This window comes from Pogona vitticeps, chromosome 4 (genome assembly GCF_051106095.1).
Source record: "Pogona vitticeps strain Pit_001003342236 chromosome 4, PviZW2.1, whole genome shotgun sequence".
NCBI lineage: Eukaryota > Metazoa > Chordata > Lepidosauria > Squamata > Agamidae > Pogona > Pogona vitticeps.
This window is the reverse complement of record NC_135786.1, coordinates 61,140,181-61,165,839: the sequence shown is the minus strand read 5'-3', so window position 1 is coordinate 61,165,839 and position 25,659 is coordinate 61,140,181. Positions and strand designations below refer to the sequence as shown.

Genomic DNA, 25,659 nt, shown 5'->3' with positions numbered 1-25,659 from the left:
GAAAAGAGACATCAGGATAAAGTGTAACTTTGTCAGGGTAGAATTGAAGAAATGGACAATCAACTCAAAGGGCAGCAAGCTCAGAGGCTCTGCAGGCAGAACTAATAGCAACTAGGAAAAGAGTTGTAAAGGAGAGAAAGCAGTCCGATGTGGTTGCAAGGGGCTCAAAGGGGAGAAGTATGAGACGTCGGAGGACAGTATGTAGTGACCACTGCGGTGGAAGTGAAGGTCTGAAAGGTCACATGTTGGAGACCCCTCTGAGGAATTGCTTCAGAGCTGGATGGCAGAAGAGTATAGCAGCGTCGGAGACCTTTGGCTGATGTGCTACAATGGCAGAGATATAAACCTTGAGAGTAGACAAAGAAATATATTGACTGAAAAGGTGAGAAAGGAACTGAAGGAGTGCGTGAAGGGTTGTTGGAATGGTTAGAAGGTTGTGCTGAGCTGCAAATTTCTGAAAGGCGACCCATTTATAAGTATAAAGCTGAGTGGTAGCAGGCTTTCTAGCATTAGCCAGAATGGTAGCTACTGAGGGTGAATCCTCCACGCTGTGAGGTGGAGAGCATGAATGTTGGGATGAAATGTCTGGCCTTGATGCTGGGTGAGTAGGTGAGGTATGGGGGGAAGGCAGAGGAAATCGTTTGAGATTGAGTGGAGCATGGTGAACCAGGGTTGTCTGGGCCATCATGAGGCAATGAGAATCATGTTTGAGTGCTCCTGATGGAGTTTGACAATGGTCCTGAGGAGGAGAGGGATGGGAAGAAAGAGGTAGAGTAGGTGTGACGTCCACAAGGTCATGAGTGCACCTCCGAGGGAGCTTGGACCAATTCCTGCTCTGGAACAATAAAGAGCACATTTTGTATTTTGAGCTGTGGCAAAAATGTCTATGTGTGGTTTTCCCTATATGTTGGAAAGCTGGAGGAAGATGACGTCATCAAGGACCCATTTGTGTATCTGGGTGCAGAGTCTGCTGAGTGAATCTGCCAACTGGTTGTGTTGAGTGGAGATAGGAACTGCTACCAGGAAAATATGGTGTTTGAAACAGCATTCCCAGAGCTGAATGGTGAGGTACTGCAGGGGGAGGGAATGGGTGCCTCCCTGCTTGTTCACACAGAAAAGTGTAGTAGTGTTGTCTGTAGTCACTTATATGGCTGTGCCCATAATGAGTTCGAAAGTGCAGAAAGCTTTGAAAACAGCTAACAGCTTGAGGTTGTTGATATGCAGGTATTTCTTGGCGCCAAACCAGAGAGCATGAATGTGAAGGCCATTGCAGTGCGCTCCCCAACCAATGGGACTTGCATCTGTGGTAACTTGCACAGTGAGTTGAAGGGTTGCAAATGGTCTGCCCACAGAGAGGTTGACTGTTGTGTCCCACTGCAGTAGTTGGGCTGCGAGTCCGGGAGTAACTCTAAGTTGTTTTGTAGGTGGGTCAGATATAGGGTCGAAGAAGGACAGGTACTATGCCTGCAAAGAGCACATCTTTAGGCAAGCATGCTTATGACTGAGTTTGTGGATGTGACGATACTGAGCTGGTGTGCAGTTATTATTGCACGAGGCTGAAAGTGCTGCAGGATAACGTGCATTTTCGCTGCATGTTCCTAAGGAAGAAAAGCTGTTGCTTTTTGTTAGTCCAGAACTGTGCCTCCTTCTGTGAAGGAGTTAGTATAGATTTGCCCTAGTTGACCCTTAGGCCCAGATTCTAGAGTAGGGAAGGAATGAAGTCTTCATCTTGTAATGCTTGAGAACGTGAGGGGGCTACGAGTAACCATACGTCTATGTATGGGAAGATGGAAATTCCTTGAGTACTGAGATGAGCTGCTATGGGCGCCATGCACTTTGCGAATATCCATGGAACAGTGGAAAGTCCGAACGGGAGGACCTTGAACTCACAGACAGTGTCTCTGAGGGAAAATCTGAGAAATTTTCGATGGTTTTGGTGGATGGTGATAGGAAAGTAGACATCGCTTAGGTCGATGACAGTGAACCAGTCATTCTCTTGAAGGATGGGTAGAATGCATTCTAGTGTCACCATGCGGAAACGTTTCTGGATTATGTAGTAATTGAGGTCCCTGAGGTTGAGGATGGTACTATGAAGAATCAGGGAGGGGACAGGGTTGTTTTCTGATGGGGTGAAGGGTGATATGGCATCAAGACAAGGGAATGAATCTCTTTTTTTAAGGACATGTGATGGTGTGGTGAGAATTGACCTCAGTGGTGGTAAGAATGCAAATTCTGTTGCATAGCCTATGAAGATGATAGTGAGAAATCCAAGAGTCAGCAATGATGGCTGCTCAAGATGGAAAGTGGGCTGCAATACAAGTGGTGTTGAGAAGCAGAAAGTAGGATGGTGAAATCTGGGCTGTGTGAAAGTCAAAGACCCTGCTTTGTTTTCTTGTCAAGTTGCCTGAAATATTGTCAGGGGCGTTGTCTCTGTGTGGGATGCTGAGGTTGGAAGGAAGAGGTGGACTGTGGTAAGTATTGCTGTTTATCAGGAAAGGGCTTGTATTGTTGGTAAGAGTAGGGATGATGCCATTGATATCGTTCGGGTCTGTAGTACGGTTGAGTACGGTTGATTATTTTATGAACGTGCTGTTTTTCTCATTTTTTGCAGGTTATCTAAAATCTCGTTGGTTTTATTTATCGAAGAGGCTGATGCCATCAAAAGGTAAGTCCTCAATGTGCATGCAATAATCATCAGAAATATGGGCTGAATGAAGCCAAGCATGTCTTTGGAGAGCAACAGCGGTAGTCGTATGTTTTGACGCAGCTTCAACACCATGTCATGCAGTGATGCCCTCTTGACATGCTAGAGCCATGGCCTCTTGATGAAAGGTAAGGCCATGGGATTTGTATTCAGATCCCATTTTGGGAGGGCTTTATTCCATAAGAACCGATGGTAGGCTCTCATGGCTGCCAAATAATTTGCGACAGGTAGAGTGAAGGACGTGGTGGGACGTGGTGGCGCTGTGGGCTAAACCACAGAAGCCTGTGCTGCAGGGTCAGAAGACCAAGCAGTCGTAAGATCGAATCCACGCGACGGAGTGAGCGCCTGTCACTTGTCCCAGCTCCCGCAACCTAGCGGTTCGAAAGCATGCAAATGCAAGTAGATAAATAGGGACCACCTCGGTGGGAAGGTAACAGCGTTCCGTGTCTAAGTCGCACTGGCCATGTGACCACGGAAGATTGTCTTTGGACAAAACGCTGGCTCTATGGCTTGGAAACGGGGATGAGCACTGCTCCCTAGAGTCGAACACGACTGGACAAAAATTGTCAAGGGGAACCTTTACCTTTACCAGAGTGAAGGAAGCGAGAGAATAGACCCTGCTGTCAATAATATTGAGCTTCCTGCCTTCATTATTAGGGGTTGCAGTAGAGCAGTTTCATGCTCTGTTTTGAGTAGCATCTACTATTACAGAGTATGGAGGTGGATGTTGGGAGAGGAAGGCAGTATTGTCTCCATGTGTTCTGTATAAATTTTCAACCCTCCTAGAGATCTGTGGTACCGAAGACGGTTTGGACCATGATTGCTTGATCAGTTTTAGAAGAGATGCATAAATTCCATGTGAAATGGAGGCGTCTGGTCCTCATTAATATCTTCATAGACTTTGTCTGATTCAGACTGGACCGGTTGTTGCATGTCAAGGCCCATGGCCTTAGCTATGCGAAGCACCAGCTGAGAATAAGAAGAAAAATCTTCTGATGGGGATGAAGGGTTAGTATCAGCCAAGTCAGGTGTTGGTAGGTTAGGAGGGGACCCCTGTGGTGGTAAGGAGTCTAAGGTGTCAGAATTGGATTAAGTCAGGGAAGGAGGTCTGGAGAAGCCAGGACATCAGGTGGAGTGACATGTGGGTAGCTCTTGGGCTTACTGATATCATGCTTAGAAGACAGAAAATGAGTAGTAGCATGGTGAGGTTTAAGATGTTTAATCTGCCAGGCCTGGGTTGCATCTAGAGGCGTGGGTGAGGGTCCAGTATAAGTTGTAGTCACCTGAAGAGATGAAACATGAACCTGCGAGAGTGTGGCAGGCTCAACAGTGAAGTCGAAGCCGATGGTCGCGAGCATTTTGGTACCGTAGGTGGCTGCACTGAACCATGTTCAGGGGCATGCCTCCTCTTACTGGAAGACTTGTGTAGTTTCGGTACCACAGGAGGAAGTGAGGTATCATCCACAGAAGAGGATTGTTCATACTCCTGTGGTTGTGGATGGTATTGAGGAAGAGACTGTGAGTCCGAGGAACCAGAATAACAGTAGTACGCATACCGAGAGATCTCCAGCTCGACAACTGGTACCAGGCTGCCAATAATGGTACGAGCAATGTTGGTATCGCTTAGGTGGAAGTTTGTAATATGTTGGCGTTCCGTATAGAGTGACTCGTTTAGGATGGCAATATCGAATCAAAGAATCATGCGATGCCAACAACCCCGTAGACATCGGAGGTTGTGGAAGATCGGCATCGGATTGGTAAGTCTCTGGTGTATGGTGTGTCTTCCGAGATCGTTTGCATGGATGTAGCAGATCAGTAAAACAGATGCTGAATCCGACTCACACGCGGAGACAGAGCAACCCATGGGGCTCGAATGATCCGATCAAGGTAGTATTGTCACCTCAGCCGAGGTATTAGCCCACGATGGAGATTGGGCTAAGAGAGGTGAAAGTGGATGACCTGATGGTGGTGACATGTAATCGTCGTCATTCACCAAGATGGAATCAAGACAGATAGTTGGTTGGTCCTGAAGTGGGATGGAGGACATAGACTTATCAATTGTTGAGTGCATAGAGGATACTTGTTTAGAAGATTGAACCTTGGTAGAATGTTTATTTGATTTCTTAGACTTGGAATGCTCCCATGTTGAGGGGAGCTTTGGTATTGGTGTCAACGTCGATGTTGACCTGGAGGACTTAAGACTTAGAAATCGATTTAAATTTTGGTTTGGTGTCAGAGAAGTCGTAGGGGCATTGAGGAAAGCAGGGTAAGCCTGGGAAGGCTACGTAGTCTCCATAGCTAGTACAAGACAAAGCAAGCGTTCCCAGAGAAAGGATCTGAGACTTTGTTGCCGGAATCTGAGAGCCTGTTTCATGAGATTTTTGCAGAACTGGCATGAGGCCAGTTGATGGGATTCTCCGAGGCAAAACAGACAAGAAGTGTGTCCGTCTGAAAGAGGGACCTTATTGGGAGACGAACGGCACCGTTTGAACAGCCCAGTAGGGGCTATAAAATGGCGGGAAGGGAAAGGGAAAGAGGTGGAGGAAGAGGGAATACAGATCAAAAAGTCTCTCACTAATTTCCCTGTTTTTCTTTAATCTAGAAGATATTCGCGAATGAAGAGCTCATTGAGAGATGAAACCTCAGCAGCGGCAAAAACGAACTGAGGCAATTGCCAGGACGGGTGGACCAGATGTACCAGGGGGTGGTCCTGGCAAACACGTGATAAAGCTCTAGAATATTCTGGAAACCTCTGTGCAAGCGCAGATTAAACCCTATAGTGTGCATTCACAGAGACCATGAAGAAGAATCAGAGACTTATGATGTCTCAAGCTGAAACAAAATTGTCTTCTCTTAGAGGCAGCACATAGTAGGAAAAGGATATTTGGGAATAGTCCTTTTAAGATATTTTGATTCCTATTTATCAAGCGATCCACATATCAAAAACAAAATATAAGCCTCCATACTTTGTTGAACCTGGCAAAAGGGTAATCCTTGCCCTCTTCAGCTGCCCTTCTCCAGTGGTAGAACATAGCCCCATCCTTTCTAGCAGGGTTGGTGAAGGGCATCCATTTCCAAGGGCGCACTTTCTTAGAGCCCAACTTAGCCTTGACTGTGCGGTAGCCCTGCGTTGTGTCACTTGGCAAAAGGGGAGGTGCATCCCTGTAACAGATACAAACCACACATTAATGAAACATGCTGTCCTTATGAGGATGGTTTCACATTTCCATTACTTTGTTTGTAACCTTCATGGAAGGCCAACTTAACGATCTTACACAATGAGCACACATTCCAAATGTCTAGAGGGCCAGCCCTGACTGATCTCATTTATGAAGTTAGCCCATTAAGATATAAAAAACCAAAAACTGACAGTAAGACTCAAAAGACTGAATCATGTGAAACATAAAAACATAGTTTAGCACTACATGGGTAACTGTTGCCTAATTTGGTGGACGGGGCAGGAAAAAAGAAAAGAAAAACAACTGGTTGAATTAGAATACAGATGGTAAAAATTGGTAAAAAGGAAAAGGACATGGAATATCACATACAGTTTCAAAATTCTCCTTCAGTTAAAAAAAGGGCTTGCAATGATGTAAGATGAACCATTTCTTGAGAAACAAACACCAAAATTCATTGGGCACACTAAACATGTAATGTGGATCATTAGAAACAGAAAACGGTCCTAATTCCTAGATAACAGCATGCTTCTTTTCTTAATTGAAGGCTAAAGGTTTTCAATTTAAACTTCAAGTTTATTTTTACTATTCCAATTGATAAAAGATCAGATGGGCTTAGGCACTTTAAGGTACATTGCCCTGAAATATGTTATTCATTCATTTATTTAATTTGTATTCCACCTCTCTCCCTGAAGGAACCACAGTAGCTCTCAATGTAGTTGTTTAAAAAATGGTTTTAACACACAATAAACTATAGTTATAAAAAACTGTCAAGTTATCATATTTAAATTGCACATAATTTGAACAACTTAAAACATACACACACACAAAGTTCAATCCCACCCACCTTTAAAAGGCCCCTCCTCATAAGCCAATTGCTGGCCAAAGGACTGTCTAAATAAAAATGCCTTTCCCTATCCCTAGCAGCAGAAAAACAACAGAAGGGGCCTGCCTAGCCCTTCAGAAGGGAGTTCTATAGACTGGAAGTGCTGGTGAAGATGCCCTCTCTCATATCCTCACCAGATATGCCTCTTGATGATAATGGAACAGATAGTACTCTCTTGAAGACCCAGAGACAATTGAGGGTAGGGGAACTGTCCTTCAGAAGCCAGGTTGCAATTAATTAATTAATTAATTAATTAATTATAATGTTCCATTAGTGTTATGCAAGCAATATAGAGCTCTATAAGTCATAATCAGCATGTCTAGAAACATACCTAGTGAAATTACTGAAGCAAATTATTCTCACTGTCACGGTCTCTAGTCAACACCCTGGACACAGCATTTTGGACCCACTGCATATTCTAACAACAGCCCCATGCAGAACAAATTAAAACAATCCAAATAGGTTTCAACCAAGGAATGCAATACAATGAGCAGATCAGACTTCTCTTGTAAGGTGAGCTCCCCTGGACATTACCAAAACCTGGACATTTCAATTCAGAGCTGAATACAAGAATAGACCCAAGATAGAAACTTGAGTTTTCAGAGGAGTGTAACCCCATCCAGCAGATTGAAGCCCTATTCCCTGATCTACTTTATGATTGATCAAGGATGTCTGTATCTGGATTAAATTTCAATTTCTTCACCATTATGCAGTCTCTATTACGACCTTAAATCCCAGTTTAGAACTGAAACTTCCTCCTACTTGGATGGAAAGGAGAAGCAGAATTGGGTATCACTGGTGACACAGAACCCCAAAACTACAAAAACAACTCCCCCCAGTCTCATGTATACGTTGAAGAAAACGGGTAACAACAAAGAACCCTGAAGGTTTTCATAAGTCAATGGTTCCCAACCTTGGGCCACCAGATGTTCTTGAACTACTCCAAGAAATCCTGGTCAGTACAACTAGTAGTGAAGGCTTCTAAGAGTTTTAGTCTAAGAACATCTGGACACCAAAGGCTGGGTGCTACTGTCATAGGCCAACAACCAGGACACTGAACAAGAGTTCCCCAGTACCAACTTTTGATCCTGATCTTCCAAGAAGAGTCAAAGCCACTGTACAGCATTGCCTCCAAATCCCATCATGTAGAGACAGCACCCGAGGATATCATGATCAATATCAAAATCCACCAATGTATATTTTTAGATTTTACAAATATATTCAAAAATTTCATATTTATTTATTAAGCAAGCTGAAAGTAAAACAATCATATTCTTAGAAAAGAAAAGTTAAGTTTAAGTTTGATTTTAAAAGGGACTATATACATTTCATTTTTTTCCAAAAACAGCTGATGATACCTTCCCCTTGCCTTCCAGCATTTCTGAAAACATGCATAAAGTCTAGGAGAAGAGAAGGTTACAAAGAAAGAAAACCATGATCCAATACCAAACTTGTAATAAAACCCTTACTTTTTATCCGAGTACAACAGTGCATAGACCTCCCGGTGCATCCCCTCTGGTCTTTTAAATGTTAGGGTTTCTGATGACTTCTTAGATTTTTTCTGAAAGAGAACATGTTCATTAGAAGCTCCACCAAGGAAAAATTTTGGCGGGATCATCAGAATTAATTATAGATAAGATTTTTTTGAAACAATCACTTCTTGCAACATTTCTTTCTTTACATCACATCGTTTGTGCCTGTTTTCCTTTTTCCGGATGATCCAAAAATTTCTGAACAACCCAGTTTAATGGTATTCTAATTAAACCACCAGCCCATTCTAAACATATGGATCTCAGCTGATTTCGGATGCTATGTAGGATTGTACCTGGTTAGTACTTGCACAAATCCAGAAAACACCAGCAATCTATAGATACATCTAGGAGAGGGAAATCCTACCTGGCTTGCTGAGCCAATGATCTGACTCTCTATAAATCAGCTTCCTCTGTTCTTAACTCAAGTCTTTTTGTTGTTTAGTCGTGTCTGACTCCTCATGACCCCATGGACCAGAGCACGTCAGGCCCTCCTGTCTTCCACTGCCTCCCAGAGTTGGGTCAAATTCATGTTGGTAGCTTCAATGACACTGTCTAACCATCTCATCCTCTGTCGTCCCCTTATCCTCTTGCCATCACACTTTCCCAACATCAGGGTCTTTTCCAGGGAGTCTTCTGACTCAAGTCTAGCTTTATTTAAATTCTCACACTATCTGTTACTTGTGTAGATCCCTACAGTTATGATATCCTATGCAATACCATAGGCACAGATATATCCTGGCATTTGCAACAAGGACCAAGGTGATGCCCAGAATTTTTCTGCACTCAATTGACACTTATTTCCTCTTACATGCTGTCCTCTTCTTCTGAGCCTAGTTGTTTACACACATCCATTCTTTCTTTCTGACTCAACATTCTCCCTTCCATTTCCAGATGTCCAGATAGAAAGCAGAGAGTGATTGAAGCTGTGCTTGTTGGGGTAATTGGTAAAAGGAATAGCCATGCAAATAGGAAGTGACCTACAGTATTAGAAGGATATAGCTTGAACAGCTACAGACAGGACTCCACATATCTGCATGGATGTGTGAGTCAGACAAAGAAGCAACAGGGAGCCGCAAGGAAGGAAAGATGGCTCAAGTGGGGGGGAGGGGGAGGTTCTGCAAATGCTCTGCTGCTGAGCTGCCATTCAGATCATACACAGCTCCCCACAGAGACTTCTGTGGGATACCAAGTGCCCTGTTCTCTGCAGCAAGAGCTCCAAAAAAGGACAGCTAGAAATGTACTGCAAGTATTTAGCTGCTTACAAATGACAGACCTGAGAGAGATCCTTAATTTTAAAAGTGAAAGGCTAATCTGAGCATGGATGTTCCAGCCTTTTGTATCCTTCTTTTCTCCACCAGCCCTCCTCTATTGCGAGTAATTCACCTTACTGCTGACTTTGGAATTCCTTTTCCCCACAATTATCCTGGGATCTTCCTGTGTCTTTCTGAAGAAGACACAAACTGCAAACCTCTGGGAGTTAAGCTATGAGCCCAACTTTCAGAAGGAGAATATGTGCTCAGATACATGTTCTGCCCCTTTGGCTTGACACATGTTCTGGCTATGTTAAGAGACTTGCACTGAAGAGTTGTGCAAGCAACCCCAAATCATCAACATTGCATGCTTTCTCTTCTCTCTCTATAACTGTCTGCAAATAGTTTTTTATTGTAAGGAACAAAAAGTGGCACTTGCTGGGGGCAGCTGCCAAGCACGAGTAACTTGGTGGACACAACAGGAATAAATTTTGCTCCTTACCAGAAAGCTATGTGTGCTTCTTGCAAACTTTACAAGGGATATGGCACAAAAATGAGGTAAAAAACTTTCCCTGCTTCATTTTCATGTTGTCAGTGTATTATCTGAGAAAATAAAACCAGAGAAAACTCCGCTTTTAGGGAGCACATCATCCCCAGCATTTGAAAATATTGGTGTTTTCTCACTTTCACAGAAAGGACACTTCTTTGGGGAATTACAGACTTCAAATTCATGGGCAACTTCTTGGAAGCAAGTTTCACTGAACACAGTGGAATTTGCCTCTCAGGAAACATACACAGAATTGCTCTGCAAGAAATGCTTAGTTTTCTTAGTATGTCACTTTCTCTCTCATCTGCTCCTAGTAAAATCCCAACATTCAGTCCTGACCACTATATAAAGTGTATAAAATTATTCCTCTACTTATGTATGTTGTAAATCAGAGCCTTCTGTGATATATGTTAAGATTCTGATGTAAATTCAACTTTATTTATTTGTTTGTTTGTTTGTTTGTTTGTTTGTTTGTTTGTTTGTTTATATCCCGCCCATCTGGTCTGGTCGACCACTCTGGGCAGCTTACAATAAAGAATACACAATAAACCATAAAAAAAATTTTAACAAACAGACTGTGACACATGCAATAATAGAACAAAAAATAAATGAGAAGAAAAAAGAAATTAAGTATTGACAGGAGGGAAGGCCAGAAAACAGTCGTTTTTATGACATAAACAGCCTCTGTCATACAAGTCTCTGTGAACTGGTGTTCAAAACATTTCTTCAAAATACGTGTGTTCGCACACCTAAAAATGAGGCAACATCTACTCGAACCAAACCACCCTCTGCCTCATTCTCCCGTCTCTCCAATGCTTGATAAAGAAAATTACTTACTTACCCACCTATTTACTTATTTATTTACTTACCTACTTACTTTTACTGTACTTTCCAACAACTGAGCAGAGTTATGATCAGCTAGCTCCCTACATGAGGGAATCATTCTGCCAAAGTCAAAAAAAACAGTAATATTCTCTTCTGGGCTATGCAGCAGGGGAAACACTCTTTACTGTCATTTAAAAGGAAGGAGTTAGAGGATTAAGCTTCTCAGCACTAATAAAAAGTGATTATTCTATCTCCTGTTGCCATATTCAACTTTATTTCTTCCCATACATGTGGATGGCCGTCCAACACCTGGGCAAAATCACATGGTGGGACTGTATCGGCAGATATCTCCCCACATGTGTCTGAGAAGACATAAATGGAAACAGAATAAAATATAAAGCGGATTAATTATGTACTTTCAGTGTTAATTTCAGCTTAACCATAATGTACCTTATCAGAATTGATGATGTCTTTCTTATTAATAGTTCCTACATTCTCAGACTCTGTACCTCCCAATTCCAATATATCCCGGACATCTGCTCCTGTTGCCATTTTGATACCTAAAGTCAGAGAAGAAAACATGATTAAAAAGCAAATGATCTTCAACTAGATACAGAAAGGCACAAACATGTATCTTCTAGAGAGGCAACATTATTTTAATTAATTTCTGTGTGGGCCAACATACTAGATACTGTTTGCAGTAACATTCTGGAACTGATCTGTTCAGCTCAATTTGCTTAGTTTCCAGAAACTAAACAGCTACAGAAGTCAGAACGGTTATCTGAAACCTCACATGGGCAAGATATCCTTGCAAAAAACTACAATGCACAAATTCATATTTTAAAATACGCCGAATGAATGACACATACAGACACTCCTCTTGAGAGTCACCGCTTACTTTGCTCAGGCGAACTATTGGTCCTACAAAAATCTAGCACGCCTCCATTTGCAAACAGTCTCAGGACCGATAACTCGAAGGAAATGAGTCCGAATAAAATTAAAATATATTCTTACACGGTCTGTTCCCTTCCCAAGTGCTCGAAAGCTATTTTGTACTAATTCCCATTTTCCCGCCGTCAACCATATACTAAAGATTGCACTCAACTGTTCACCCGACAAGGCCCGCAATTCCGCTCGACTCAAGCCACATCCCTCACTTTCAATCCTTTCCCTTACCGTCTTCTTTGAGCCGGTCTAAGCCCTGGACCGCGAGGGGAACAAACCCGTTTTTTCCCGTGGATGCAGGTTGCTTCCCACCACTTCCGGTCTCCACTTCACAGGGCACAACTTCTCACCGAGGTCCCCTTGTGCACCACAAAAGTAGGCTCGGGCAATAGCTACTACCGTGTCTACTAGTTCCGGGAAACGTTTAAAGACAAAAAAAGTTTTAAAACTACAATCACACATGTATATATTAATTTTTAACAGAGCATATCCACAATCCGTAAAGTATAGCTGCCGTTGTTTCGGCCGTTTTATTTGCATCAGATTTAGGATGCGACTTTCACTACACTGACTGTGCGGTGGCAGTAAACGAGTCGTGCAGTTAAGTTCTCCGCTTTTGATCTCAGTACTGTAATAACCGGTGTTCTTACAATACTGTAGTTACTTTGTAGGACTTAAAGCAGCCAACATTTCCTACGTGTAATATCCTAACTCTACTGCATTGCCTTCCTCCGAAAATGGACTTTGCGGGGGGAGGGGTCCCTCTTCTTTCCTGTAATACTGTGTCTATTTCGTCCACAGTAGAATAAGCAGGTACCCAGTGTGATGTGACGTAGTGGATAGAGAGGCTTTTGAAGGCAACCTCATTTGGATTTTTCTTAGCCTCATTGCCCTGCCGCTTTTAATATGTGTATTTTGCACTGCTTGTGGTTTGATGTCACTTAATTCGTTTGTCGGTTTATTCATTGCTTTTTGTTGTTCTTATTTTATTTTGTTGTGAATTGCCCAGACTAGTGCTCTGCAGTAACGGGGGCAGTATAAAAATGGATTAAATAAAAATTAGATAGATAGATAGATAGATAGATAGATAGATAGATAGATAGATAGATAGATAGATAGATAGATAGATAGATAGATAGATAGATAGATAGATAGATAGAGTGGGGGACTAGGACTCAGGAGGCCTGGATGTGAATTCATTTTTGGCCATGGGAACTTGGGACAGGGTGGTGGTGGAGGAATTGTTAAAGCTATTCCTTAAATATCTCAAGGTATGGCTACATTGGAGAGCTGAATAAGAACTATTCTGTTTGGCTGCAGTTTGATTCACAGCTTACATTATGTCTAAAATTACAAACACTGCCCATTGAGGGGCCGTGGATTGGTTCAGGAGTTTCCTGTTCGTGCTGGTTGCCATGCAACACTCACACTTTCTGTGAGTCAGACAAGTAACTCAGAATTTGTGACTGGATCAGAGCTTTGTGGATTGAAGGCTTTGTTTACACAGGCCCCACCCTTGTTAGGGAGATGAGTCCCCCAAGATGTATGTCTGAGCTTATTATGAATTCTCCTTGGAACTCGCTTTGGACACCAGGAGAGACAGGCATGAACTATCAGTTCAGTTTATCCATCAGTCCAACAGGTGTTCTGTGGTCCGAGCCCACCTCCTCTGGCAGGTACCCACTCAGGCTTCCCTGCCCATCCTCCTGCAGGCTCTGCTTTTGAGTGGGGGCCTGCTGGAGGAGGTAGGGCTTTGAACTGCTGAACACCTGCTGGACTGACAGATTAAACCAGGAGGAACTGCAAACCAGTGATTCGTGCCCATCACTAGACACCAGCTATCCCTTCCTGTATGAAAAGCTGCTGTTATCATTTTATGCCACAAATCTCTCCAATGAACAGTTTACTGATTTTGCAGACCTGATCACATAGCCTGTAGGTTAGGTGGGATCTGAGATATTTTTACCCCCTTTCACTAACAATGTTGCCTTCCTATGTTTGAGAATAGGATATGTGCAAATATATACTTAGCAATTGGTGTAATGTCTCAATGATTAAAAGAGGATATTATCCATCCTTTTAAATTGCAACCTTTTTTTAATCTTTTTTTATTATATAAATCCATCCATATTGGTTTAACATCGTGTCACCAGGGTACAGCTTATAATCATTTGTAAAACAACTACTACACACATTATACTCCTAATCTATACAACATCCTTCTAACCATTGATAGAATAAGTCCCATGTTTGGTAATATTTTGTATCTTCTTTTCCTTTGATTTTCAGTGTTAGTCTGTCCATTTCGGCACAGTCCAATATCTTTTTAATTATTTCTTGATCCGTAGATGTTCCTTCATTTTTCCAGTACTGTGCATAAATAATCCTCGCCGCTGTTAGAATATGCAGTATTAAATATACATTTTGTCTATCAACACTTTCTGGTATTATACCTAACAGAAAGAGCTCTGGCCTAAAATCTACATGTTTCTTGATTATTTTAACAAGCCATGTATGTATTTTGTACCAAACTTTTTTTGCTTTATCACAAGTCCACCAGAGGTGATAATAGGTTCCAGTTTTTTTATGACATTTCCAACATTTACTTGACCTGTTAGAGTACATCTTAGCTAATCTAACAGAAGGTAAATGCCATCTATAAAACGTTTTATATAGATTCTCTTTATAAGATGTTGCCATTGTCATCTTATAGTTTCTAGACCACAGCCCTTGCCATTTTTCTAAGTCAATATTGTACCCAAAATTTTTTGCCCATTGAACCATCGTTTCTTTGACCTGTTCATCCTCCATTTTCCAATTTAGAAGGTATTTATATACTTTCCTAATTAATTTGTCATCTGATGTTAACATTATTTGGTCAAAAGTTGTCTGTTCTTTATAAAAATCGTACATTTTTAGGTCCCGTTCATATCTTGATTGTATTTGCATTATAGACCACCACGATGCATCTAACCCCTGGTCTATAAGGTCTTGTTTTGGCTTTAATTGCCTATCTTTGTCTAAAATATCTGTATAAGTCAAAATTTTTCTAACATTCAAAAGGTGCAACCTTTATTGAGGTAGTGGGGATTAGAGTACAATCTACTCAGTGTCTACTGAGAATTAAATTCCACTAAATTCATAGAAAGGTCTGATCTAGCCATGATAACCACATGCCTTAGTTACATCTGAACTGGATTACTGTAACATGCTCTATATGGGGCTGCCTCTGGAAAGTGTTGAATGGGTTCAAAACTCATCAGCAAGATTGCTACCTGGGACTTGTCACAGGGATCGCATAACCCCACTGGCTGCCATTCTGGTTCTGGGCACAATTCAAAGTGCTTGTTCTAACCTATAAAGCCCTAACAGCTTGGTTCCAAATTACCTTAAGGACCATGTCTCCCAATATGAGACTACCTGGATGTTAAGATCATCAGGAGAGACCTTTATTTTGTCCCACCACCTTCAGAGGTGCATGAGAAAAGGCTTCCTCTGTTGCTGCTCCCAGACTTAAGAACTCCCTCCCACAGGAGGCCAGCCTGGCCCGACCTTTGGTGTGCTTCTGCAAGCAGGCAATGTCCCTTCTCTTCAGGCAAGCTTTCCCTTAATGACCAGCTGCCTGAATGATGGTTATGCCTTACTATTTTGAATGTGTTTTTGGTGTTGCTTTGTTTACCACTTTTTAATATGGTACTGTATTTGTTTGATCTTTTTCAGTATTTATATACTTATTGTTTTTAACTTTAAATATTGTCTTTTAATGATGTAACCTGCCTTTTTATGGAGAAAGGTGGGGCTAAAATATTTTAAATAATTAAGTTAAATGAGACTTCCTGCCAGGTAAATGGATACAACATTCCAGCTTTTATTATTAATTAATTTGTGAGATGTGAGCAGAGTTGCTAACAAACATGGAAGTTCACTAATTCATCTAGTTGCCCTAAATTAGAAATGACTTGATGGAACATAACAACAGTGGTTAATAAGGATGAGAAGGAGTCACCATTAAGCCTAATGAAGCAGTTAAACAGTGTCTATGGTTTGAAAAAAGGTGGAATGTGCTACCTACTCAGAAATAAATGCATTTACTGAATATCCATTGGAGTTTATTCACAAGTAGGTGGGAATAGGATTGCAGCTTAAGTATCATCTAAGCACAGCCTCCCTCCTTTCACAAAAAAATCTCCAGAAATATCTATTTTACTGAAAATAAATGTTAAATATTTGGAGAGAAAAAAAACAACAGAATCCCCAATCTGTCTCGCATGCCCAATACATAATACAGGCCCTCAAGACCTCCTCTCAAAGGGATAGGAAGCCTGGTCAAGGAGATAGAACTCCTATAGACTATAGCAACTTCCCCTCCCCAACCCTCTGAGCAACATTGGTGCTGGTACCCAGGCGGATGCAGCTGGGAGAGGGGAACACCACCCTCCTCTCCCACCCTGGTCTCAGTAATGCATGTCAGGTCAGCACCCTCATCCAGAATTACATCATGGATGAGGGTAGTCTTATTTTGTACTGATCTGGCCTTCATCAACAGCACCGTGTGGCTTGAGGTTTTGCTGATATGGTCACTTGATACCATCTGGTTGGGGGCAGGACTAGAAGAGGGGATAGAGGCAAGATATCTAACCTCTCTTCTCCTACGTGGGCATGTTCTACCCCCGCCCCATTCCTTCCCCTACCCAGCACCTCCTCAATGGCTGCCCCCTTCAATGGCCTCCCCCCTTCCTGTTCCCTCAAATCCACTGTGGGTCCCTCTTAATTGATGGCAATTAATAATCACGATTTTAAAAAAACCTTCTAAAGCCCCTTCTCCTCCCTCCCCCAGCCAGGAGGAGGGGGTGGGGCAGCCAGGAGTAGCAGGGACCAGTCCTGCAAAGCACAGGGAGACTGAGCCAGGCTCCCTTGGAAAAAGTTGGCAGCCAGCAACAGCCAAATCACAGTCCCACTGTCTCTCACACAGTGACCTGTAGAAGGCAGCTGGTTTTCTGTTCTGACTCTCTAATAGTTAGCTGGATTACCCTATAAATTTATGAATTTCAAAAGGGCCTACCATTAACAGGCCGGCTCATCTCTTCTAAACTAAAGGGCTTGATTTCCTTTGAGTCAATCAATTTCATATCAGGCTTGCTTCTTTACCTACCATATTCAATATTTCTTAATTCTGTCTTTTCCTATGAATCTTGTCTTCTCATGACATAATACCTTCAGTTTAGTCATTTTGGCTTCTAATGAGCATTCAGGTTTGATTTGATCCAGAACTCTATTAATCTATTCTTCTGGCAATCCACAATGCCCATAAAACTCACCTCCAACCGTACATTTCAAATTAATCACATTTCTCCTGTCAGATTCCCTCATTGTTCAACTTTTGCATTCATATAGAGTAATAGAGAGTATTATAGGGCTTAATTATTTTGACCTTGGTCTCCAGCTACACCTCCTTACTCTTACGAATATTTTTTTCATTTCTGTCATGGCTATCTTTTCACGTCACAATTTCCTTTTGATTTCTTCTTACACTGAAGGATCATTTGCAGCTAAGATGTGTCAGATAAATTGCAGTGCATGAAAGAATATGCTAAGTAAAACCTTTTAATCTTTTGGGTGCCACAAGATTTTTTGTTGAGTCTGCTGCAATGGACTAAAATTGTTATTTTCTCATCTTGAAATTCATTCTGGACAAAGGTTTTCAAAGAATATAGTGCAGTAAGATTATAAAATAAGAAAAATGAAAGGTACAGATGGACCCTGTTATTGATTTCAGTAGTCTCAATGAATAAACAATACATAATGGAATGTTATTGTTGCTTGTAGTAGCTCAACATACTCTGGAAGCTAAAAACTAAAGGAAATAGAGAATCTGTCAATGGATGTATGGTATACTCAAAAGCTGAATGTCATTTCAACTGAAAACCTGGCTCAGCAGGTAAAAGCACAGGACAAATGAAAGATTCAGATGTTTTTCTTCAGGTTTGGTACAGTTTAATGCTATTGTTAATAAAATGCTTCATGAGAGATGACTTTTAGAAGTCATTAATTCATAGGGTAATCATGTCAGACGTGACTAGGTGGCATATAGTAAAACAAGAATAGACATATATCAAACTACACTTAGTCACATTCCCACCACACAGAAAGATAAATACCCCATGCTCCACACTTTCTCCAGCAGATAGTTTTCTTACTACTGTACTCATCTCAGTAAGGACTTTTCCAACATAATGAGGCTGAGAGTGACAAACAAGATAGAGGCTCTTTTGAACTCTCCCAGTGTTGACCAGGAGAGGGCAATCACCACCACAAGAAAGAAGCACTTTTAGAGCGTTCATCCTTTCACCAGAAGACAGAATCAACTCTCACATGCTGAGCAATTTGATGCATCATAAACAGGATGGACGTAACCTTTGCCCAAAGGGTTTTCACATATGCACTGACAGTTCCCTCCTCTTGAGAGAGGGTAAGACATCTCTACAGTATTTTCTCTGTCATCCCCTCTCAGTCATTTGTGTGTAATTATATATCTTAGTCAATTGTGTTCTGGAGAAAGACATCTCACAATGCAATCCTATTCAAGTACTCCAGTCAAACTCAGTTAAGTGTATATGCAATTGCAGTCTCAAAAGACTGTATGCAATGAGAGTCAATAAGCATGCAAATCTGGCTGTTTGATTCCCTACAACCAATCCAGTTGAGGGCCTGTTGCCACCACATATATAAACTCCTCTGTCTTATTATTTAACATTTGTGAGCCCCTCCACAGCTGACTTACAGCCCACCCTAGGCATTTAGCCATTTCACATTTCAAAGGCCCTCATTGCACATTACTCTGTGCTGTCGGTTCAGGTATCTCTAATAATAGCCATGTTCTCTGTCACAGTTAGGAAATCCTTTCCACACCTTGGTATGTGTCAATATTGGGAAATCCCTTTGGCTTTAACTTCAGTTTACTTTTTCTTGGGGCCTTTCCAGTCTCAGCAACCAACACACACACACTTACACACGTTGTTTTCTTAGCATTATATTAATACTCAGATGAGCAAATGCCAGATCCAGGGCCACATGTGGGACCTAGCTGCTCCCTACCCCTAATGTTAGGCCTAATGCAATCAATGCTCCACATCCACACAATTTTTAGATGTTATGCTTGCTGTAAAAAAGAAAGGAGGGGAAAGAAAAAAAGGGGATGAAGGTGAAAGACTCCCTGAAAAGCAATGTCTTTAACTGCTTCCTAAAAGTCCACAGGGGGGCACTAGCAGAGCTTCTCCAGAAGCTGGTTCCATAAAGTTGGAGCCACCACAAAGAAAACCCTACCTCTTGTAGAGGATTTATGGGGCTCCCTCAGGGTGGCCGCCTGGAAGAGCCTCATCTGGGATGACCTTGTGGGTCGGGCAGATGATATTAAGGAGAGATGATCCAATAAGTAACATGGGCCCAAACAGTGGAGGGCTTTGTATGTGAGTGTTAAAACCTTGAACCTGATCCAGAACGCCATGGGCAACCAGTGGAGGCAAGCCAGGACTGGAGTGATGTGGTCAAATTTACTTGCACCAACTACCAGTCTGGCTGCCGCATTCAAGACCCGCTGAAGTCTCTGGATCAGGTTCAAGGGGAGCCCCACATAGAGGGCATTGCAGTAGTCAATCTGGGAAGTGACCAGGACCTGCACCAAAGTCCTGAGGGAACTCTCGTCTAGATAGGGGCAAAGTTGGACAATTAGCCTAAGCTGGTTGAGGGCTGATCTGGACATCGCTGCAATCTGGGACTCCCAAGAGAGAAACGGGTCCAGGAATGCCCAAATTACGCACTTGGTCTCTAAACTGGAGAGGAATACCACCCAGCCTATGGACCATCCCCCTATACCTATTGGAGGTTCCCCCCCCCGGAGCAAAATTTCTGTTTTGTCCAGGTTCAGTTTGAGTCTGTTAGCCCTGGTCCATTCCAGTACTGCAACCAGGCAATGCTCCAGCATCTGGATAGCATCCACTGCAGAGGTAGTAACGGAGAGATAGAGTTGCATGTCATCAGCATACTGATGACACCTTACTCCAAAACTCCTGATGACCTCCCCCAACAGATATTAAACAGCATTGGGGATAGTGCCAATCCTGGAGGAACCCCACACAAAAGGGTTCAAGGTGCCAACATCTCCTCCCCTAGCTGAACTCTCTCAACACAGTTCTTAAGGAAGGATATGAGCCAGCTCAATGCTAAGCCCCCAATCCCAACCTCAGAGAGCCTATCCAGGAGGATACAGTGGTCAATGGTATCAAAAGCCACTGAGAGATCTAGGAGTACTGTACCAACAGGGTGCATCTGCCCGTCAGCTTGCCTTAAAAGATCATCCTGCAGCTTGACCAGTGTTATTTCAGTACCCAGTCATGGTCTGAATCCAGATTGGAATGGGTCAAGGCAATCTGGCTCCTCCAGGTATGACTGCAGCTGATTGGCCACCACCTTCTGGATCACCTTGCCTGGGAATGATATTTAGCAATTGGACAGAAATTGTTAAGGTTGTCCACCGCTAACAGGGTTTGTGTGTGTGCTAATTCTTAACACTGATTTTTCCTTTTGATTGCTGAAGCACATCTGGAAATGAAGATGATATGGATACCAAAGAAGGAGTTGAAGGATGCAAGCATTGGGTCGGGATGAGAAAGAAATTCAGAAGGATCTACCTGGATTTAGCTGGTATGAAAGTTATGGAATATAGCATATGTTTTTAGAGAAACTATGCTGGTCTAAAGAGAGTCAGAGGTGTAATGTACAGTATAAAACATAATCCACATCTTCAACTCTACACACAAAGTTGAAGCATAACTCCATGATCATTATTAGATTGTACATGTCAATAACTCGGGTTAGCCAAATAATACCATTGCACCTGCCTATCTAGTGTGAATTAATAAAGAATTGTTGCAAAAGTTCTGAATACAATGCCTTTAATTAATACCTTTCTCCGCCTTGTGCCTTTCTTTGAAAGTGGCTTCTTCCTTTCTAATTACTTGTTTCCTGATCACTTTTCTGGCTATAACATTCCTGGTGTTTGTTTCTGAGTGCAAGAGAAATAATTACTGCTTTCTGTTTGCATATAGAAGAACTGCTCCCTAATCCATTTTTCTTTTTGTGACTGCAGTTACATTGCTGTGCTCATTAAATAAAACACGGACCACCATGTGCAGGTCCTGTATGGCCTTTTTTACATCCCATGTGGTATTGCCTATTTGCTGTGACTGGCAAAACTATACTGCTAAAATTGGCGAGGCTGCTACCACCATCCAAATCAGAAGTGCTGCCACATCATCATCATCATCATCATCATCATCATCATCATCATCATCATCATCATCATTATTATTATTATTATTATTATTATTATTATTATTATTATTATTATTATTATTATTATTATTATTATTATTATTATTATTATTATTATTATTATTATTTACAAAATTTCCTGCCGTCCTGCGAGTTACACTTTGAAGCGCATTGGGAATTTCCTATGCACCTCCTCACTCTCAAGTGGAATCATCTTCTGAAACTACTGCCACCTGTGGAACTGAACCTCTGGTTTCCATTTTCTTCCCCTATGCCCTTCTTTCCTCCTTCCCCTCCTGCCACTAAGTTGGAACTTTAATTTTAAAAGGGACCTCCCTGCATTACTCATTACTTTTCCTCAGCTATCAGGCCATTATCGTTAGTGCTAGTGCTGTTCCGGAATATGATTCATTGAGATATTCATTAGTAACACATCAGTGCTGGTGTTACCATTGCATCACCAAAACACCCATAAAAATGCTCTCTAGTTTTTCTTACAAATCATGCAAGTACCTCTCCTCATCTCTAGCAGAAAAATTTATACATACAATACTAGTGATACTAACCAGTTAACTAACAAACTAGACTAAATAAATGCCGCCCTTTCATGATATTTTCAGGTAGCCTTGAAAAACAACCTTTCCTCCTCATCCTTAAGGTCTAGGCATTAACTCTCCATCATTGTTGTTGTTTAGTCATTAAGTCGTGTCCGACTCTTTGTGACCCCATGGACCAGAGCACACCAGGCCCTCCTGTCTTCCACTGCCTCCTGGAGTTGTGTCAAATTCATGTTGGTTGCTTCAATGACACTGTCCAACCATCTCATCCTCTGTCGTCCCCTTCTCCTCTTGCCTTCACACTTTCCCAACATCAGGGGCTTTTCCAGGAAGTCTTCTCGTGAGATGGCCAAAGTATTGGAGCCTCAGCTTCAGGATCTGTCCTTCCAGTCAGCACTTACAGTTTATTTCCTTCAGAATGGATAGGTTTGTTCTCCTTGTAATCCAGGGGACTCTCAGGAGTCTCCTCCAGCACCACAATTCAAATGCATCAGTTCTTTGGCGGTCAACCTTCTTTATGGTCCAACTCTCACTTCCATACATTGCTACTGGAAAAACCATAGCTTTGACTATGCGGACCTTTGTTGGCAAGGTGATGTCTCTGCTTTTTAAGATGTTGTCTAGGTTTGTCATCGCTTTCCTCCCAAGAAGCAGGCATCATTTAATTTTGTGGCTGCTATCACCATCTGCAGTGATCATGGAGCCCAAGAAAGTAAAATCTGTTACTGCCTCCATATCTTCCCCTTCTATTTGCCAGGAGGTGATGGGACCAGTGGTCATGATCTTAATTTTTTTGATGTTCAGCTTCAGACCATTTTTTTGCACTCTCCACTTTCACCCTCATTAAGAGGTTATTTAATTCCTCCTCACTTTCTACCATCAGAGTGTTATCATCTGCGTAACTGAATTTGTTGATATTCCGGCAATCTTAATTCCGGCTTGAGATTCCTCCAGTCCTGCCTTTCACATGATGTGCATATCACTTAAATAAGCACGGAGACAATATACAGCCTTGTCGTACTCCTTTCCCAATTTTGAACAAATTATGAACCTTGCTAGTACCTTCCTTTTATTCTACTGAAAGAGAAAGAGTAAAAAAGCTTATTTGATTTGAAGTACAGTCAGGCAGTTGGAAAGCAGAGAGATATAGAAAGGAATAGGGAGAGAAACAAGGACCAAATGCAAAAAACATAAAGGTCTTTTCTGCTTCAGCCATGGAAAGGACTTGGTGCTTTTCATCCTGTCTATTCTTCCTTTGCTAAACAACACCATATTCACGCAAAAGAGTAGATGAGGCAGCAGCACAATATGAATCACCCTGTGATTTTTCCTCCTCTCTGTCCCCATCTGCCAAAAGGATAACTACGTATGTTCTAGATGAAATCCAGTTTTAACTCACAATTAGAAGCCAAAATAACTAATCTGGGGTTGCTGTACTTTGGACATATCATGAAAAAACAAGATTCACTGGAAAAGACAATACTGTATGGAAACTTTGAAAATACTGGGAGGGAGGGGAGGGGGGGAAAGATCTAACATTAGAGAATTAACTCCAGAAAGGAAGCCACAGCCCTTAGCCTGGAAGACCTGAGCAGTACTGTGAACAACAGGACCTTCTGGAAGTCATTAATTTATAGGGGCACCATAAAATTGAAGTGACTAGATGGCACATAACAACTGTAAAGATTAGTGTGTAGCAACTGAGTAAATTTACATAATACTCCTAAATATTTACTGTGAACTAACACTGCTTTAAGGTGAGGAGGAAGGAAAGTGGTGAAGCCATCACAGTTTCCAAAGCCCTGTATCTCATGCAAGCCAGAGTGAGAGGATGGGATGCAGATGTACCTTGCGTTTCAGCAACTGATAGCATTTTTAATCTCATCACTGAAATGGGGGTGGGTAGGAATTAACTATACTAGCTACAGTCTGGCATAACGAAAGGACCCAGTCTTGAATGAATCTATAAACTTAGGTTCTAGTAGATCACAGGATTTGGGAAAGGAAGGTATCAGACAAGCAAATTTTGCTTTATGGGGCAAATTGAAAAGCAAGAGAAGCATCACATAATAGCCAATTTTCTAGACAGGAACATAAATTGGGAAGCTGTCTATGTTCATATATATGCCCAGCTTAACAAATGTTTCTGTGAATGTGTGTCTGAAGGCATGATCACGCAATGGAATTGTTCCCTATTCATGCCCAAGTTAGACTGTAGCATAAATGCGTGATCACACAAATGCACAGTCATGAGCAATTCATTTTACCAGCCAGCAGTGTAACTGCGGGTCAATTCCAACTCACTGGGAGGCTTCAGGTTTTTTGTTTTGGTGGCATTTTGATATATTCCTTAGTGGTATGGTATGTGTGTAAAACCCTATCAATACTTTTTCGAAGCAAATTCTCCAGGGAAGGTGGCCACAGTCCAAATAGGTGGGGTATAAATAAATAAATAAATAAATAAATAAATAAATAAATAAATAAATTAAAGACATTGGTAGGCATTGCATCACTCCACCTACTGTCTGGCAAGTGGAACAGTAGGTGGAGTGATGCCGGGTCCATTGAATGCAATGCATTGCTTCCAAAGGCACCTGGACAACAGATGAAAATCTACACTTTAGGAAAATCTTTGGCCTTTCCAACACACAGCAATTCTCAAAAGCTCTGGTATCCTGGCCAATACTAAGAGATTATGGAACTGCTAAAACAAAACACCTGGAGTATCAGCAATGTCCCACCTTTGCTCTATATCTTTTCCCCAGTATAAAATACACTGCATTCCAGTTAAACTGGTGGAACTCCTGTTATATATATATCAGTGTATCAGGCTGCCATTCAGACTCCGCAAAAGTCTTCCATTGATCTAAGCTCTTTGTGTACTCTTTGGTGACTGAGGCTGTAGGGTCATTATTTCCCTGTCCTGCTAATGAAAGATCAATTTGCTAGGTCCCATCACCTGGGTGGAAAGCTCACATGGCTATCAAAAAACCATTTCACATCTGGATATCTGATCATTGCATATATCCTTTCACATATATTTCCTGTTTTATTCCCAACAATATATTCTGTTTCTCTTGTTCATAGGCAATGAGTAAGAGCTAAGTTAAAGTATAGACACCCCACATATCGGCTGCCACAAAACTGATGCCTACCAGATTGGTTGAATAACTTGGATATACTGTACATTGTCTCATTCCCCAGCCAACACAGCCAATACCCATCCTCTGAGAATTATGGGATCTGTAGTCCAGTATACCAGAGGTGCATCAGTTTGGGGGAACTCACCACATAGTCACATACGTGTTGCTAGATACTAAACAACACACTAGACATCACCCGTGCTGCTTCATACGTTTAGCACTGAAGCAAGATTAGAAATATAGGCTTTAGCCCTGGATTTACAGGTGTCTTTTCATTTCACAGGCAAGTATCTTAAAATGCAAATTGCATCAGTAGGGTGTGTTCATACCTAGATTGCAGCAGGCTGAATGGGAATTTTTTACCCTTTCCTCACAGGGAAAATCCTTCCTCTAAAGCTAATATTTCCATTGGAGAGAAGAATCCCCCATTTTCCTCAGTAATTATCATCATGTTCTCTCCACCCAGCTGAGGCTGTTCACATTTTAAGAAACATGAACATGAAACATAATTATGCATTTAAACATCAGCTCGCTTTGTGCAGCATGGTGCTGAGCACTACAATACATATGTTCTCTATGTAAGAACAGTTTGCATCTCTTTGGTATCAGAGCAAAGTGTGGAACACTGGAAAAGCATACAAGAGGATGTGGAGCTTAGAAACATTACCTTTTGGACTATAATCCCCCACTCATCACACTGACTAGGAGACTCTTGGAGTTGTAAATCAGAAAAGTCATTTTCTCAAGAGGCTAAAAGGACTGAG

The 25,659-nt window shown here is 41.8% G+C and overlaps 1 protein-coding gene across 5 annotated transcripts in view; it reads right to left on the bottom strand.

The window, feature by feature from the left end:
* DMAP1 (DNA methyltransferase 1 associated protein 1) overlaps positions 1–12,237 on the bottom strand; it is a 114,386-nt gene extending 102,149 nt beyond the window's left edge. For 3 of the 5 annotated variants that reach the window (XR_012086367.2, XR_012086368.2, XM_020783258.3), the window contains exons 1-4: positions 12,097–12,237; positions 11,371–11,480; positions 8,236–8,327; positions 5,671–5,866 (exon numbers count right to left, since the gene is read on the bottom strand). Coding sequence is in view for 3 of the 5 variants with exons in the window: in XM_020783258.3 (XP_020638917.1) it covers positions 5,671–5,866; positions 8,236–8,327; positions 11,371–11,472 (390 nt within the window). In the remaining 2 variants the exon portion in view is untranslated. Of the gene's footprint in view, positions 1–5,670; positions 5,867–8,235; positions 8,328–10,050; positions 10,152–11,370; positions 11,481–12,025 lie in introns of all 5 variants that reach the window. The other 2 variants (XM_078392816.1, XM_020783260.3) reach the window with 2 other exon arrangements.
* Positions 12,238–25,659: the final 13,422 nt, after the last annotated feature.